The 18,045-nt window shown below is 38.0% G+C and overlaps 2 protein-coding genes across 3 annotated transcripts in view; one reads left to right on the forward strand and one right to left on the reverse strand.

Moving 5' to 3' along the window:
* The window catches only part of LOC129732744 (NADH dehydrogenase [ubiquinone] 1 alpha subcomplex subunit 7-like), a 133,817-nt gene that overhangs the window by 85,046 nt on the left and 30,726 nt on the right, over window positions 1-18,045 (forward strand). The window lies entirely within an intron of this gene.
* Window positions 8,459-18,045, reverse strand: part of LOC129732737 (GAS2-like protein pickled eggs) — a 1,144,034-nt gene continuing 1,134,447 nt past the window's right edge. The window contains exon 10 of one of the 2 annotated variants that reach the window (XM_055693913.1): window positions 8,459-8,637. In XM_055693913.1, the coding sequence (XP_055549888.1) occupies window positions 8,600-8,637 (38 nt within the window). In that variant the 3' untranslated portion in view covers window positions 8,459-8,599. The remainder of the gene's footprint in view (window positions 8,638-18,045) is intronic. The other variant, XM_055693917.1, reaches the window with a different exon arrangement.

Consider the following 18,045-nt stretch of genomic DNA (forward strand, 5'->3'; position numbering starts at 1 on the left):
ATTGTGCATTAGTCCCAGATGATGATTTTAATATTCTGCAATACTTTCACCATGACTGAATTTTTCGAAATATTGCATGTCGGCTCGTCAGTCAGTTGGAGATTCAACGGCAGCTTAAACGCGGAATGAGCTGAACGACCACTTTCTAACAATGTTGCTGCGATCCCTGAGGATGCAACAGCCACTGCAACTCCCGATCTCAATCTTACTGAATCCAACAACAATGAAATCAGAAACGTCTTGCCAGTTCTGCCAGGCGCGTCGATGAAGTAATTCCAAAAACGGCCCTGTCGCTGCCCTTGTTCACATAGTTGCAAACATACTTGATTGATTTGACCGAGTTGCATAATTCAACATTGCAGTGAGTTTCCAAGGTTTTGGAGAGTAGCGGTGAATATGGAACAATCCAGCTGTTGTAAACAACAACGTTACTTCCTTTTAGGTTCATTATAAACGTCTGGTCATTGTCCTCGGGGGAACGCCGCCGGTACAGGGGGTATCCATCATTTCCGGAAATAGTTTTGGCGAGCAATTTCGTGCATTTATCACCAACCATACACGGTGATCTTGGATTGTGTTGACCGCAAGGACCATGGACCATATGTGTTTCAACAATATCAAATAGTCCTGCATCTATATTTGCGTCCGGGATTTCCGCATGTATTATGTTATCGATATGTTCAGGACGTATTTTGTCAACCAACCTGTTAGTAGGTGAAATGTCACAAATAGTAAATAAAAATAATAATACACCAACCATATAAGCGTATGTGAATGCGATTTCGATGGAGTACATCCAGCATCTCACTTCGCCAAACACCCTCTGCTTAACAATGAAATCTATGAGACATTTTTGTTTCTGCCGGAATACCCGCGCGGTAATATCATGCCTATCGCTCGATGTCTGGCCGGGTAGTAAGAACTGAGATATTTCCGTCCATTTCGGGTTACATGTAAACGTTATAAAAAGGTCTGGGCGGCCGTAATGTCTCACATACGTCATGGCATCTTGGGAATGTTCTTGCATATATCGTGGACTTCTGACATAAGTGGATGGAAGAATTGTCAATCGACCAATATCGTAATTCCCATTTGAACTTATTGCATCTCGCAAATGAACGTACTCCTCGGACCGCAGTTTGACTTGATTGAATTTTATGAAGTTCAAGCGCTCAGTCTCAATTTTGACGTACATGTCCACCGCATACTGTTGAAACAGTCGACGATATCGCAGTAAATGATTATCACTATCCTTCCTTATCATCAATCGGTATGAGTAGAAACTCATTGAACTGACCTTCTTGTTTGATTCTTCGCCTTTAACAAAATACATCAGTATTGTACTCAAACTTATTAAACATGATTTAAACAGGTACTCACTTGTCGATGTATTAATCATTCTTATTTGGAAATGATATCCATCCTCTCCATAGCAGAACATAAGGGGATATTGCAATGAGTCGTACGAACGATGGGTTTCATAGACACGTTGCAATTGGCCATCAGTGCGTTTTAAAACGATATCACGGGATTCTGCGTTTTCACCAGAAATCACATCAGCTATTTCATCCATAGTAGGTGCATTAAATTGCCGTTCATGACTTTCAGTCGGACGTTTATCTGCTCTGATGACAATTCTGTGATCATCGGAAGGCATAACCTGCAAGGCCGCCTTAAATAACCGAATCAAAGCGTTATGTTCGTGGAGGAGTTCTTGTAGTTCTCCAATGATGTGACGCTTTATAGCACGGTTGATGGCACAACGCTTATCAATTTCTGTTTCATAATTTCCAACGAAATATATTTGAAGGAATTTATGGTCTTCATTTGTCGGTGGCAATAACGATCCTGTTCTATGGTGAATTTGACCTTGAATCTGAAACGGTTTTTGATTAATATAAAAATGAGTGAGATAATCCTAGTACAGAAGAAGTCATAATTCTGTTAAAACGTTGACCAACTAACACCGTTTCATTTATATATTATATTTTAACTGTCCACTGTTCAAAGACACATTAATTCAATGAAAATATACCTTAAACGTTGGGTTGAACCCACTTTCTTCAACGATATTCGCTCCGAAAGACGTCATTTGAAAGCAGCTATTATACTTATGAACATTCGTTAAAACCTAAATAAATCCACCTAGCGGCCAGACCCAGCCTTTCTCATTCAATTTTTTATTTGTAAAAATAGATTTACATGAACGCTTCAATCCAATAAATGTATATTCACTCTTTAGGTTCTAAAATATTGCTGTTGTAATCTTTACATATAAAAATCCAGTCAAGTCTGTCTGTCTGTCTGATCCATATAGGCCCGAAAACTACCGAACCGATCGACGTGAAAATTTGTATGTAGGGGTTTTTGGTGCCGATACAGGTTCCTATGATAGTTTGAGACCCCTCCCTCTTCTGTAAGGGTGGGGTCCTATACAAATGAAACATAAATTTCTGCACGACTCAAGAACAAACCAAGCAAATGAAACCGAATTTGGCATGTGGATGTTTTAAGGGGTAACTAATATGTCCATAATAGTTGGATGAAACACAAATTTGTGCACATCTCGAGAACTAATCAACCAAATGGAACAAAATTTGGCAGGTAAATGTTTTTAGTGGTAACAAATATGTACATAATGGTTTGAAACCCGACTCCCTCTTCTATAAGGGAGGGATCCCATGAAAATGAAACACAAATTTCGCACAGCTCAAGAAGCAATCAAGAAAATACAACCAAATTTGGTACGTGAATGTTTTTAGAGGTAACAAATATGTCCATAATGGTTTGACGCCCATCCCTCTTCTGGAAGTACATGTTTCTTCACAAATTTTTACACATCTCGCGAACTAATCAACTAAATGGAACCATATTGGCAGGTGAATGTTTTTAGTGGTAACAAATATGTTCCAACATTTTGGATTGTAAGATGGCAACATCCGGTTTCTGGAAAACAGCCGAAAATGGCCGGTTTCCACCCAATATAATAATATCCGGATCTAGAATAATACACAGGAGCTAAAATCGACCACAGATAGCATTTTAATTTCTAATATGGCGACTTCCGGTTTCTGAAGACAGCAGAAAATGACCAAATACCACCCAATATGAGTTTTTCTTTAACCAGTATGCCGTTCAAAATCCAGAAATTGTCTCCAAATGCCATTATGAAATCCAAAATGGCGACTTCCGGTGTCGGCAAAACAGCGGCAAACGACCAAATACCACCCGCTATGGGTATTTCCGGAACCGTAATGATGCACTGGAGCCACAAATCGACTTCAGACAACATTTTGAATTGTAAAATGGCAACTTCCGGTTTCTGGAAAAAAGCCGGAAATGGACGATTCCCATTAAATATTAGTATTTCTGGAACAAGAAAGATGCACAGAAGCTAAAAATTGATCACAGACACAATCTTGAATTTTAAGATGGTGACTTCCGGTGTCTGGCAAACAGCCGGAAATGATCAAATCCTATTCAATATGAATGTTTTCGGAACCAAAATTACGCCCAGATGACAGAAATTAATTTCACAGGCAAAGTCCAAAATGACGACTTTCGGCTTCTGAAAAACAGTCCAAAGTGACCAAATATCACCCAATATGAGTTTTTCTTCAACCAGTATCCTAAATACCATTTTGAAATCCAAGATGGCGACTACCGGTTTGTGAAAAACAGCCTAAAATAAACAAATACTATCCAATATGAGTATCTCTGGAACCAGAACGATGCAATGAGCTAACAATTGACCTCAGGCACCATTTTGAATTGCTAAATGGCAACTTATAGGCAACAGTCGGAAATAACCGAATAATACTCAATATGGATATTTCCGTAAACGTGATGATGCATAAAAACCAAACATTGACCCTGGACACTATTTTGAATTTGAAGACGACCACTTTTAGTTTCTGGAAAACAACCAAAAATACCTCCCAATATGGGTATTTCCGGTGTCAGATTGATGCCAGAAAGTCTGCTGATAATGACAGAATACCACCCAATATGAAATTATTCAGAATTAAGGCGATGTACAGAAGCCAAAAGTTGAGGATGTTGTCATTTCGATAAAACCAATCATTTCAAACGATTTGTTATTTGACTTTGGTCATATCCTATGGCCGATTCGTCGTGCACTTGCAGACTACAAACAAACCCCAAGGAATCAATGAACTTGGAATGTTCAAATAGTACGACACCACATTTAAATTATGTTGAGGCCACATATATCGATCAAAGCAGGTATAGTTTTAAATGGTCGGCGTGCGACCAGTCCGAACCAAGCGCCAAAAACATTATTTTGGGTAATCGGCGATCAAAGTTTACTCATCCCGTATGCTTCCTGCAAGCTGCTGGAGAGAAATGTTGTTATAATACCATTATAAACTGTTCAAATGATTTCGTTTTTTCAGGAAAGATAGATTATCAATTTTAACATCCACTAGTGTTAAAAACTCAATTTTCAAAAAAATGGCGCTTGGTTCGGTCTGGTCGCACGCCGATCGAATAGTCTTCGAATTTCTCTTCTTTCCATAGCTTTTGAGCCACATATCAAATTGTTATGAAGTTTGTTATTTGTAAGTTTGAGAGATGACTCGTTCGTATGACACTAGTTATGTTCAAATAAGTCATGAAATCTTTGAGATAATAGAATTTCGATGGTTTATTAACAATTTAATACATAACGGTTGCTTAAGTTCGATTATAATCAAATGAAATGGGAACGTGTAGGGCAGCCAAACTTTAAAATCACGTGTTCAATTATTCATCAGTTAACCCTTAACTAGCCCGCTCATCTGATAATAATAATCAAATCGGTTGTGTAGTTTCTGAGGTAATGAAGTTTCGTGATTTTCACAAGTCGCACATTACAAATGAAGTTACAGTTCGATTACAGTAAAATTCAATAGGGTCTTCTGAGGCAGCTAGACCATTCATTTGACCCTAATTTTGTGGAAATCGGGTCGGCCATCTCTGAGAAAAGTGAGTGAGTCCAAGTAGTCTTCAGAATATGTTCCTTTGCATAGCTGGATTTCACATTTTTAAACAATACAGGCAGAGTAATAGTCCGACTGCAACACAAATCAATAGGGTCTTTGGGGCAATTAGAACTTCCATTTGACACTGATTTTACGAAAATCGGTACAGCCATCTCTGAGAAACATGAGTGAGATTAAACAGTCTTCAGAACACGTTTCTTTTCATAACTTTTGAACCACAAGTTCAATCTTTATGAAATTCAAAATTTGAGGGTTTTCTAGGTAGCTTTTGCGTGTTCTTTCGAGACCAATTTTGTTCAAATCGGTTGTGTAGTTTCTAAGATAACGATGTTTCATGATTTTCACATTTTTAAACATAACCTCTAAACTAAAAATCCGATTACAATGAAATTCAATAGGGTCTTATGGGGCAACAAGACCTTTCATTTGCAATTAATTTCATGAAAATCGGTGCAGCCATCTCTGAGAAAAGTGAGTGAGAATAAAAATCTGCACATACACACACACATACAGAAAATGCTGAAAATGAGTCGAGTGATATATGCCATGCAAGTGATTGCTATACCTTTCTAGGAGAAAGGCAAAAATGTTTTGCTTCCAGCGAGTCTTGAGTCAATAATGATAGCAATGGTTCTGGTGGTTGAGCCAGTGCTGGCAACTTCACTTTGCCACCTGCACAATACAATCCTGCTGTTTCCGAGTGAAATTTCAGAGCATATATATATAAAACAAAACAAACGTTTTGCCTTTCTCCTAGAAAGGTATAGCAATCACTGGAAAAACCAAAGGTATAAAAGTGGTCCCAATGGCCGAATGTCATATACCACTCGACCCCTTTCGACGAACTGAGCATTTTCTGTATGTATGTACGTATGTGTGTATGTGTGTGTGTATGTGCAACTTTTTTTCTCACCCACTTTTCCCAGAGGTGGCTGGACCGATTTTCATAAAATTAATTGCAAATGAAAGGTCTAGTTGCGCCATAGGTTGCTATTGAATTTCATTGTAATCGGATTTTTAGTTTAGAGGTTATGTATCAAAATGTAAAAATCACAAAACATCAATATCTCAGAAACCACACAGCTGATTTGAACAAAACTGGTTTCAAATGATTGAGCTGTCCCCAGAACCCTTAACTTTTGAATTTCGTTATGATTGAACATATGGTTCAAAAGTTATGTAAAGAAAAGTTATCCTGAGGTTGTTTAAACTCACTCATTTTTCTCAGTGTCAAATGAAAGGTCTAGTTGCCCCATAGGTTGCTATTGAATTTCATTGTAATCGGATTATAACTTTGTCCGTTGTTCATAAAAATGTGAAATCACATAATGAAAGTAAACATATTGACTTTCTCCTAACGATCACTGGCTAAATAAAAGGTAGAAAAGTGTTCCAGTTCGACGAATCGAGCATTTTCTGCATGTATGCATGTATAGGTGTATATGTGTGTGAGAGAGTGTGGGTGTGTACGTGTGTATGTGCACCTTTTTTCGCACTCACTTTTCTCAGAGATGGTCTGACCGATTCTTTCTATCTTGGTGTCAAGTGAAGGGTCTATTTGCCGCATAGGTTGCTATTGAATTTCATTGTAATCAAACTTTTAGTTTTGGCGCTGCGTCAGAATGTGAAAAACGCTCTTATATCTCAGAAGCTATGAACATAGTTGAATTCAAATAAATAGGCTTTCAAACCCTTAAACAATGAATTTCATAATGTGGCTTCAAGATCATTTAAATTTGATATTGTACTATTTCAATGTTTGCGGCCTTGCTCGGGATTGAAGTTGAAATTAAAAGTCATTTCTATCATATCACTTTTTGCCTTTCTCCTAGAAAGGTATAGCAATCACTGCAAAAACTAAAGGTATAAAAGTGCTCAAAAGGGCCGAATGTCGTATACCACTCGACTCAGTTCGACGAGCTGAGCATTTTCTGCATGTGTGTGTGTGTAACGCTCTTCCTATCTCACTCGATTTTCTCAGAGATGGCTGAACCGATTTCGATTAAATTAATTGCAAATGAAAGGTCTAGTTGCCCCATAAGACCCTATTGAATTTTATTGTAATCGGATTTTCAATTCAAAGGTTATGTATCAAAATGTAAAAATCACGAAACATCAATATCTCAGAAACTACGCAACCGATTTGAACAAAATTAATTTCAAATGAACGGGCTACCTAAAAAACCCTTAACTTTTGAATTTTATGAAGATTGTAACGCTCTCCCAATCTCACTCGATTTTCTCAGAGATGGCTAAATCGATTTCAACGAAATCAATTGCAAATGAAAGGTCTAGTTGCCCTATAAGACCCTATTGAATTTTATTGTAATCTGATTTCTAGTTTAGAGGTTATGTATCATGTACAAATCACGAAACATCAATATCTCAGAAACTACACAACCGATTTGAACAAAATTGGTTTCAATTGAACGGGCTACCTAAAAACCCTCAACTTTTGAATTTTATGAAGATTGAACATATGGTTTAGAAGTTACAGAAAGAAACGTGTTCTGGAGACTGTTTAATCTCACTCATGTTTCTCAGAGATGGCTGGACCGATTTTCATAAAATCAGTTCGGAGCCGTGCCTCCTCAAGACTTTCCATATGGCACTGTGTTGCGTCACTCACGGTGTTGCGGACAGTCGTTCCTGTCGCAGTGCGGATGGTGTGACGCAACACAGTGTCATATGGAAAGTCTTGTTGTCCTATAAGACCCTAATGATTTTTTTTTTGCGAACGGATTATTACTTTTCCTGTTATGTTTAAAAATGTGAAATCCAGCTATGAAAAGAAACATATTCTGATGACTACTTGGGCTCACTCACTTTTCTCAGAGATGGTTGACCCGATTTCCACAGAATTAGTATCAAATGAAAGGTCTAGCTGCCTCATAACACCCTATTGAATTTTACTGTAATCGGACTGTAACTTCATCTGTAATGTATCGAAATGTGAAAATCACTAAACTTCATTAACTTAGAAACTACACAACAGATTTGAACAATATTGATATCGATTGAACACGTGGTTTCAAAGTTTGGCTCCCCCATACGTTCCCTTTTCATTTGATTGCAATCAAACTTAAGCAACCGTTATGTTTTAATTTGTGAAACAACGAAAGTCTATTATCTCAAGTATTACACGACTTATTTGAACATAACTAGTGTCATACAAACGAGTCATCTCTCAAACTTACAAATAACAAACTTCATAAAAATTAGATATACTGTTTGAAAGTTTTGTAAAGAAAAGAAATTCAAAGACTATTTAACACTATAGCTGCTGTGATCAATATATATGGCCTCAACATAATTTAAATGTGGTATCGTACTATTTGAACGTTCCCGGTATCGCTCGTGATTAAATTGTTTGAAATTAAGGGTCATTTCTTATATTTCGCTATTTCTGAAGCACTAACATTTCATATTTTATACTTTCATTACAACATCAATATTTTAGAACCCAAAGAGTGAATTTACCTTTTTGGATTTAAGCATTCATGTAAATCTATTTTTACAAATAATAAGTTTGAATGAGAAAGGCTGAGTCTGACCGCTAGGTCGATTAATTTAGGTTTTTCATTCATTTAATCAATTTATGAATAACTGGTTATGAATTGACACTTTGAGACACCTGAAATGAAAAAAAGCAAACAAACTACCTTTTTTTAAGTGATCAGTTAGCATTCATTTATCATAAATTAAATGGAAAACATCACACGTATTGGCACATATACGCTATTTTGTAATTCATTCTTCGTCCCCAATGGCCCATTAGGCCGTACGAATCATTAAGACTACTCTGCTTCTCCCATAAAATTGGCGCAGGATGAGTAAGGATAATGTCATACTTAAAGCAAAGCGTTTATATATATCTCCTAATTGTTGATAATATTCCCCACGTGAGGAAAGACAAGAATTGCACCGCATCTCTTTCAGTAACATTAGCCTAAAGCTTGCACTTTTATTCATATGGCCTGTTGCCTCATCTCATAGCATCATCGAATGTATGAACGATCGCTTCGGGACGAATGCTATTTTGTCTTCGTCCCGATTTGATTTGCCATGATGACTCTATCAATGCCACGGTGAACCGATACAAATATTTACTGAGTTGCAACGATGTGATTTTGAACCGTATCCAATAGGCAAACAATGAGAAACAGCAGGAAAAGGGAAAGACACAAATCGATCGTTTCAGTTCATCCGAACATATGTACGCCCCCGATGAAGTATGTGTTCGTGTTACATTGACATTAGTCCACAGCGAACGGTTCACGAAGCGAATGAAGATTCAATGCAGGAATCAGGAGCCCTGGTCTACTCCAGCCGTTTTACCAAATGAAAAACAATTATTTTTGAGGTCATCCATTGTGATTGGGTGAAAACCATCAAATCTACTATTAACGTTAGTCGGCTACTTTATTTCATCCGGTTCATCGACCAGTTCAATTGATTGATTGATCAATGAAACACTATTGATGAAATAATCGTTGAACTTACTAGCAATTACTTGTTCTGTTTGTTCTAATGGGTCATTAAAAGTTATGGATCACGGTTTACAATTACTAGGTTTTAATAAAGATTTCAAAGTTTTCCATAACTCTTTGCTGTTGTTTTGATGATGAGTAATCTTTCTCTGGATATATTCACAACGCGTCTTTTTAAGTGATTGTGAATATTTATTACGCGCGATTGTGTACTCATTCCAATGACTCTGACTGTTTGGTCTACAAAACTTTTTGTACAATTTATCCCTCTTGTGCTTAAGACGCAAAAGATCCAAATTGTACCAGCTGTTCGCGTTCTTGAGCTTGAGCTTGGGCTTGATTGATCACCACCGGTTGCCACTTCGTTACTGACCAGGATCGATTGGAGTTGTAAATCGAATTTAGTGATTACTGCTTGGGATTTAGCTTTTCGATGTGCATCTCCAATAACCCCTGCATGCTGATCAGTACCGACGCCTGCCGGTCCAGAACGTAGATCAAAGGAAGGAAGGAAAGGGGTGTTAGTTCGATACTTGTTGTTACTAGAGGCCGGATATACTCCTGCACACTCCACAAGCACCACGGGTATAGGAATTTTGTGTTAGTTGTCTGTCGCGTTTCTTCTCTACATACGATAAAACTCTTGGGCCTTGGCGGTATTAATGGGCTCTCGCGAACCTATCTTTTATGTATCCAAGACGTTTTGTTTCATTGATTGAGGATTTTAGGAGTACGACGGGAATAACGAGTTTTGTACTAATAAAGGAACTGACCGACTCTTTCAACCCGACATGCACGCACTTTCCCGAGGTTAGTGGTGCGATCTTCGATATATGAACTCACGAAAGCGCGCCAGGTGCCAACATGTTTGAAACCTTATCATATTTGCAGTGACGGGATACAAGCGAATCGTGGAGGTTAAGTAATTTCGGTTACCTTACGTATCGTACGACCCTACGCGTTTCTGCTCATGAACACCTTAATTCACCCATTCACAAATCAATAAGTAGCTTTATTTCGTAAGACGTTAAGCTTTATTCGGAAACTGTAAGCCGACCGCAATTTTAGAGGATATAAGATCTACAACGCGTTGTTCTCTTGTAATGCCAACATGATTTCAGCGCAACTGAATAACGATTTTTTATAGTAATATTTGTCAAAAGCTATGGGATTTGTAAGAAAAAAAATAAATAAATAAATTAACGGCATGCCAAATATTACCGATGCCGGAAGTTTTGGTGATGTCATTTTTAAGTATCACATATCATACGCAGAGAAATGGCAAGTCAGTTTGAGCTAACTTTATGACACGGTAAGTTTCATTTGCTTGTACCAGCTGTTCGCGTTCTTTAAGGATACAAATTTATGTTTAACTAATCGATTCGTACACGTTATCAAAATACTAGTAAGAGCAGCTGCAAAATCATCTAAATTACCGGACGCGATTGGAAAATCCAAGCTTCTTTCAACAAGATTTGAAACAACCTGTTTCGAATATTTTCTTCAGCATTTCAATTTTTTAAAATCAATTTTCTCATTCAAGTTATCTAATACAGTAATTACTAATGTCTCATGATCGGTTATTTTCACATCAGGATCCGTTACTGAACTAATGGAATCCAAATTGGAATAAACATGATCAATCAAAGCTCTAACTCGCTGGGAAATGCGTGTTTATTCATCAACACTTTGTTTTAAATTAAACGATTCTACTAAACGCTTCAAATGATTCGAATTAGTATTATCTCGCCAGTTGATATTGAAATCACCAGCCAATATATTTAATTTACTGCAATTAAGAAATTCATCAAGCCAGTTCTCCAATATTTCAAGGAAAGGGTGGTCACTAGCATTGGGAGAATGATACAAAACACCAAAATTACCCACCTTCATACCATGTACTACTGTTATGCCCAAGAACCAGTTGCCATCCTTCGCTTCATTACGGCAATGCTCGAATTGAACTGATTCTCTGACATAAATAGCAACACCGCCAGTTTGTCTAGAATGTGATAAACAAGCAGCCACATTATATCCCGGAATACTTTATTGACACATTCTACCGTGACGTTACAACGTTTTGACTATTCTGTTAGCATAATTTTCACTCTAACCTGAAATTTTCTTGAGAAACCCTTCAATATTATTACAGATTTGGAAAGTACACAAAATTTCCTATAAGAATGGTGCATGATACATTTGTTTACTTTGTTTATATCACTTTGGGGAGTGAAAATGTAGCGTGACGTTACAACGCGCGAGAAATTGAGGTGTCCGGACTTTTCTTACAAAAGTCAAAAACTCTGCTCCGTTTGGAATTTTATACCGATTTCTTCTTCCATGATTTGATAACAAATAATAATCGAACAGTTTGCCGTGTTTTGAGTGCCGATCTAACATCTATTTTTGAGAAGCTTTTATTTTTCGTGCCGTTACAACGCTCATTTTCCAGCAAGGGGTATTCTCATTCCGTTGTAACGTCACGAAAATATAATTCAATATATATCCATTATTTATCAAATATATCTTACACATTTTCATAAGAAATAATTCAATAACTGGTTTTATATATTTCTACTTCTACTTTATGTACTTGGCTTAGGGGTTGACCATAAACTATGTAACAAATTTACTTTGACGTTAAATATATGAAAATGCAGAACCAAACTCAAATTTGAGGATTTTTAGTGAAGGAATGTGAGTTATGATGATGGCAATTCTTTTCATAAGTGACGTATGTATTGTATTGTATTGTATGTATATGACATTATGTGCAAAACATACTAAATTTATTTTTCTTCTAGTTGTTTCACAATGACTGAATACATTAGCAATTTATCCAACATTTACAGTCATGGAGAAAAAAATAAATACACTTGCAGTGTTGGATGATTTTCCGTATTTGCACAGTGATTTTAATTGTTGTATGATGTTATGTTACGTCATTAAGATCTGCAGACACTCTTTTTGAAAGAAGAATGGAGAAATAACTGGAGAAATTTCTTTGTCGGTGATTCCGAAATTTTTTTGCGTGAGTTAGTGTTTTTGAAGTGGCGACAAAAATAAATACACTATTGAAATATATATACAAAACAATCCAAATTAGCTTTATTTCTCTACATATTGTTAGCAAAATGTTTTTTTTTACGTTACAAAACTCACTTCCAAAATTTTGTGGCCTGTTTTTTGTTTTGTAAAGCCATATTCAATCTTCGTGGAATGTTTACCCCCAGGTTTTCACGAGTAGAAGCTGAACTAGCATTTCACGCTGCCTGTCCGACGTTCCATAAGTCTGTTTTATTCTTTGGATGATGCTTTGCAACCTAGACTTTCGCAATCTTTCATAGAATTTCTGAAGGATTTAAATTAAAAGTCTACGCTGGTCAAACTAATAATTTTATATTTTCGTTTAAAAATCATCTTCGTGTTTTCAATGCTGTATGTTTAGGATCGTTATACTGCATAGAGATCCAGCAAACTGGCATGTTTTCTTCGGCATATGGAAGCAAAATCGACCACCTAGGTACACAGGAAACTTTATTCCACTTCAAAAGCGACACATTTTGGCAAGAACTGAATTTTCTAAAATGTTTTTAGACTAGGGTGCAACTAAATGGCACATCGTGCTTTGGTCGGATGAGTCGAAATTCAACCTTTTTGGTTCAAACGGTCAGCAGCTGGTGAGAAGACCGGGGAATACTGCCTTCAACGCACAATTAACCACGAAAGTATTAAAATTTGGAAGTGACCACAAAACGGTGTAATACTGTTTTCTGATGCTGGTATGGAACCCATTGATTTTATAGCATAGACTATGAATACTAACGACTGTGTAGATGTTTTACGTAGCGCAAGGCTTCCGTATGCCAAAGAAAACATGCTTCTTCGTTGGAGAGTAACGATCCTAAACATACAGCATTGAAAACACGAAAATGATTTTTAAACGAAAATATAAAATTAGTTTGACCAGCGCAGACTTTTAATTTAAATCTTTTAGAAATTCTATGGTAGATTGGAAAAGTCTAGGTTGCAAAGCATCATCCAAAGAATAAAACACTTATGGAACGTCGGACAGGCAGCGTGAAATGCTAGTTCAGCTTCTACTCGTGAAAACCTGGGGGTAAACATTCCACGAAGATTGAATATGGCTTTACAAAACAAAAAACAGGCCACAAAATTTTGAAAGTGAGTTTTGTAACGTGAAAAACACTTTGCTAACAATGTGTAGAGAAATAAAGCTAATTTGGTTTTTTTTGTATATATATTTTATTAGTGTATTTATTTTTGTCGCCACTTTAAAAACACTAACTCACGCAAAAGAATTTCAGAATCACCGACAAAGAAATTTCTCCAGTTATTTCTCCGTGCCTCTTTTAAAAAGAGTGTCTGCAGTTCATAAAGACGTAACATAACATCATACAACAGTTAAAATCAGTGCGCAAATACGAAAAATTATCCAACACTGCAAGTGTATTTATTATTTTCTCCATGACTGTATGTTTAAAACAAGTTTACAAATGTGTCCTTATTGCCGTTACATTACGTCACGTTACGTAATTTCGATAACCTTCACATTCGGCGGTTTGGTTCGAACGATGCGGACGAAGTCTCCAGCATTATTAATTTCATCAATACGGTCGCCTCGGGGCAACTGTTTTTTTCTTAGGGAACATTCGCATGTTACGTAACGCGGAAGATGGCAATTTTCATTACAACCCCCCCCCCCCCGAATTTCACGTAATTTCACGCAATTTTGCATAATGGCCTCGTTTGGAGTTACACTTCGCTGAATACCCCCATCCCCTGAGCGTGTTTTGTAATATACGAATGTTCCCTTCTAACCATTTTTGCTTTTCCACCAATTGCATTGCACTTACCCTTTCCGTGAGAAGTGCAAAATAATTTCCTTGTGAAACTTTTATCGTACTTCTTGGCTAGGAAACGAGCATTCGCAGCATATATTGGTTTTTGAACTTGCTGGTTGCTCCATCACTTTGAGTTTAGGTTTTAGACGAAAAGATACCTAGATATTAATATGAATTCATTAAAATAATTCCCGCATAATTTTAAATAATGGTCATTGCAAAAATTTGAAAAAAAAATCTCAGCATTTAAAAAAATTATCACATTCAAAGCACCCGTTTCTTCCGCACCCGTACATGCGGGGCACATGGGGACTCGGCGTACCGGAACCTGTTCAGGTACTGCCTAAAGCAGCCATGGCCTGGCAGGATCTGTGTCAGATGGAAGGTTACTTCCCCATGGCGCCTATTATTCCAGCATGCTAACTCTGGAATGAGTCGGTGTGTCCATCTACCTTTCGTAGTGTTGGACCACTCCCGCTGCCACCTAGCCATTGAAGATGACCGTATGGTGTTACGTAAACCCCTCGTGTCGCGTTGGTCGAAGCACTCTACATCCTCTTTGACGATGATGCTGATGGGCATCATGCCAGCCAAGACGCAAACCGCCTCGTACGACACTGTTCGGTATGCGCACGCTACCCTTAGGCACATTAGCCTGTACGTACTCTCGAGTTTGCCGGCATGGCACGAGGTACTCAATACCTAGGACCACACAGGTCCTCCATTCCTGAGTATGGACGTAGTCACGCTAGCAAGGACTTAGCGCTTGCTGCTACGGACCGCCGAGCTGTTTGCCATCATGCGAGATAGCGCCGCCACAGCCAGGGAAGCTTTCTTGCAAGTTTAATCGACGTGGCTCCCGAACGTGAGCTTGTCGTCGATCATAACCCCCAGAAGCTTCAGGGAGCGTTTTAAGGTGATAGTGCATGCATCAGCACTGATCGATGCCTCCTGCTCCGACTTTCTGTTATTTACAACAATAACTTCAGTCTTCTGGTGCTCCAGTTTCCTGGAGTGCATCCAGTCTTCCACTACGCGTATGGATAGCGCGGCCTTTAACTCTACCTCTCTAATTGACTCGCCATAGACCTCAAGAGTTATATCGTCGGCGAAGCCCACGATCACCACCATTGGAGGGAGTGTTAGTTTTAACACGCCGTCATACATGGCATTCAACAGTACCGGACCCAGGATGGAACCTTGCGGTACACCTGCGGTAACTGGGACGCTTTTCTGACCCTCGTTTGTGTTAGACACTAGCACTCGATTCTGAAAGTAGTTAACCAGAATCCTGTACTGCGGCGTCGGCACTCTGAGACTCTGTAGCGCTAAGGCTATGGAGTCCCAGCTGGCACTGTTAAACGCCCTCTTCACATCGAGCGTGACGATCGCGCAGTAACGAATGCCCCTCTTTTGCGTTGGATTGCAACCTCAGCCGTTCTGGTGACGGAGAGAATTGCATCCACCGTGGACGAGGATTATAGGAGTACGACGGGAATAACGAGTTTTGTACTAATAAAGGAACTGACCGACTCTTCCAACCCGACATGCACGCACTTTCCCGAGGTTAGTGGTGCGATCTTCGATATATGAACTCACGAAAGCGCGCCAGGTGCCAACATGTTTGAAACCTTATCATATTTGCAGTGACGGGATACAAGCGAATCGTGGAGGTTAAGTAATTTCGGTTACCTTACGTATCGTACGACCCTACGCGTTTCTGCTCATGAACACCTTAATTTACCCATTCACAAATCAATGAGTAGCTTTATTTCGTAAGACGTTAAGCTTTATTCGGAAACTGTAAGCCGACCGCAATTTTAGAGGATATAAGATCTACAACGCGTTTTTCTCTTGTAATATAATTTTCGAGAGTTGGTGCTCAATAGAAAACAACTTGGATGGATTCTCTAAGACCTCCCGAACATCTCACTGTTACACCGTGCGATCATTGAAAGGTAAAGCCGTCGTACTCGAAGAGGCATACCGTGCACAACAACGAGAGTGCGCGCGAAATCCCCGAGAGACCGCCTATTGCGAAAACAAGCTCGACGCGTTCGCTACTGTAATGAACAAGCTATGTCCCTCATCTTATCTGTAAAATGGCAAAGTTGCATGAATTCGAAGCCCGTGAAACTTGTACAAATGGAACATATCCTAGTTCCAAATTTAATCACAAAACGCCGAGCTAATCACGATAAAGATAATGTCGTTGATGTCGTCATTTCGCCATACATGATTTCAGCGCAACTGAATAACGATTTTGTATAGTAATATTTGTCAAAAGCTATGGGATTTGTAAGAAAAAAAAAATAAAATAAATAAATTAACGGCATGCCAAATATTACCGATGCCGGAAGTTTTGGTGATGTCATTTTTAAGTATCACATATTATACGCAGAGAAATGGCAAGTCAGTTTGAGCTAACTTTATGACACGGTAAGTTTCATTTGCTTGTACCAGCTGTTCGCGTTCTTCAAGGATACAAATTTATGTTTAACTAATCGATTCGTACACGTTATCAAAATATTAGTAAGAGCAGCTGCAAAATCATCTAAATTACCGGACGCGATTGGAAAATCCAAGCTTCTTTCAACAAGATTTGAAACAACCTGTTTCGAATATTTTCTTCAGCATTTCAATTTTTTAAAATCAATTTTCTCATTCAAGTTATCTAATACAGTAATTACTAATGTCTCATGATCGGTTATTTTCACATCAGGATCCGTTACTGAACTAATGGAATCCAAATTGGAATAAACATGATCAATCAAAGCTCTACTTCGCTGGGAAATGCGTGTTTATTCATCAACACTTTGTTTTAAATTAAACGATTCTACTAAACGCTTCAAATGATTCGAATTAGTATTATCTCGCCAGTTGATATTGAAATCACCAGCCAATATATTTAATTTACTGCAATTAAGAAATTCATCAAGCCAGTTCTCCAATATTTCAAGGAAAGGGTGGTCACTAGCATTGGGAGAATGATACAAAACACCAAAATTACCCACCTTCATACCACGTACTACTGTTATGCCCAAGAACCAGTTGCCATCCTTCGCTTCATTACGGCAATGCTCGAATTGAACTGATTCTCTGACATAAATAGCAACACCGCCAATTTGTCTAGAATGTGATAAACAAGCAGCCACATTATATCCCGGAATACTTTATTGACACATTCTACCGTGACGTTACAACGTTTTGACTATTCTGTTAGCATAATTTTCACTCTAACCTGAAATTTTTTTGAGAAACCCTTCAATATTATTACAGATTTGGAAAGTACACAAAATTTCCTATAAGAATGGTGCATGATACATTTGTTTACTTTGTTTATATCACTTTGGGGAGTGAAAATGTAGCGTGACGTTACAACGCGCGAGAAATTGAGGTGTCCGGACTTTTCTTACAAAAGTCAAAAACTCTGCTCCGTTTGGAATTTTATACCGATTTCTTCTTCCATGATTTGATAACAAATAATAATCGAACAGTTTGCCGTGTTTTGAGTGCCGATCTAACATCTATTTTTGAGAAGCTTTTATTTTTCGTGCCGTTACAACGCTCATTTTCCAGCAAGGGGTATTCTCATTCCGTTGTAACGTCACGAAAATATAATTCAATATATATCCATTATTTATCAAATATATCTTACACATTTTCATAAGAAATAATTCAATAACT

This window comes from Wyeomyia smithii, chromosome 3 (assembly GCF_029784165.1).
Source record: "Wyeomyia smithii strain HCP4-BCI-WySm-NY-G18 chromosome 3, ASM2978416v1, whole genome shotgun sequence".
In the NCBI taxonomy this organism is placed as follows: Eukaryota; Metazoa; Arthropoda; class Insecta; order Diptera; family Culicidae; genus Wyeomyia; species Wyeomyia smithii.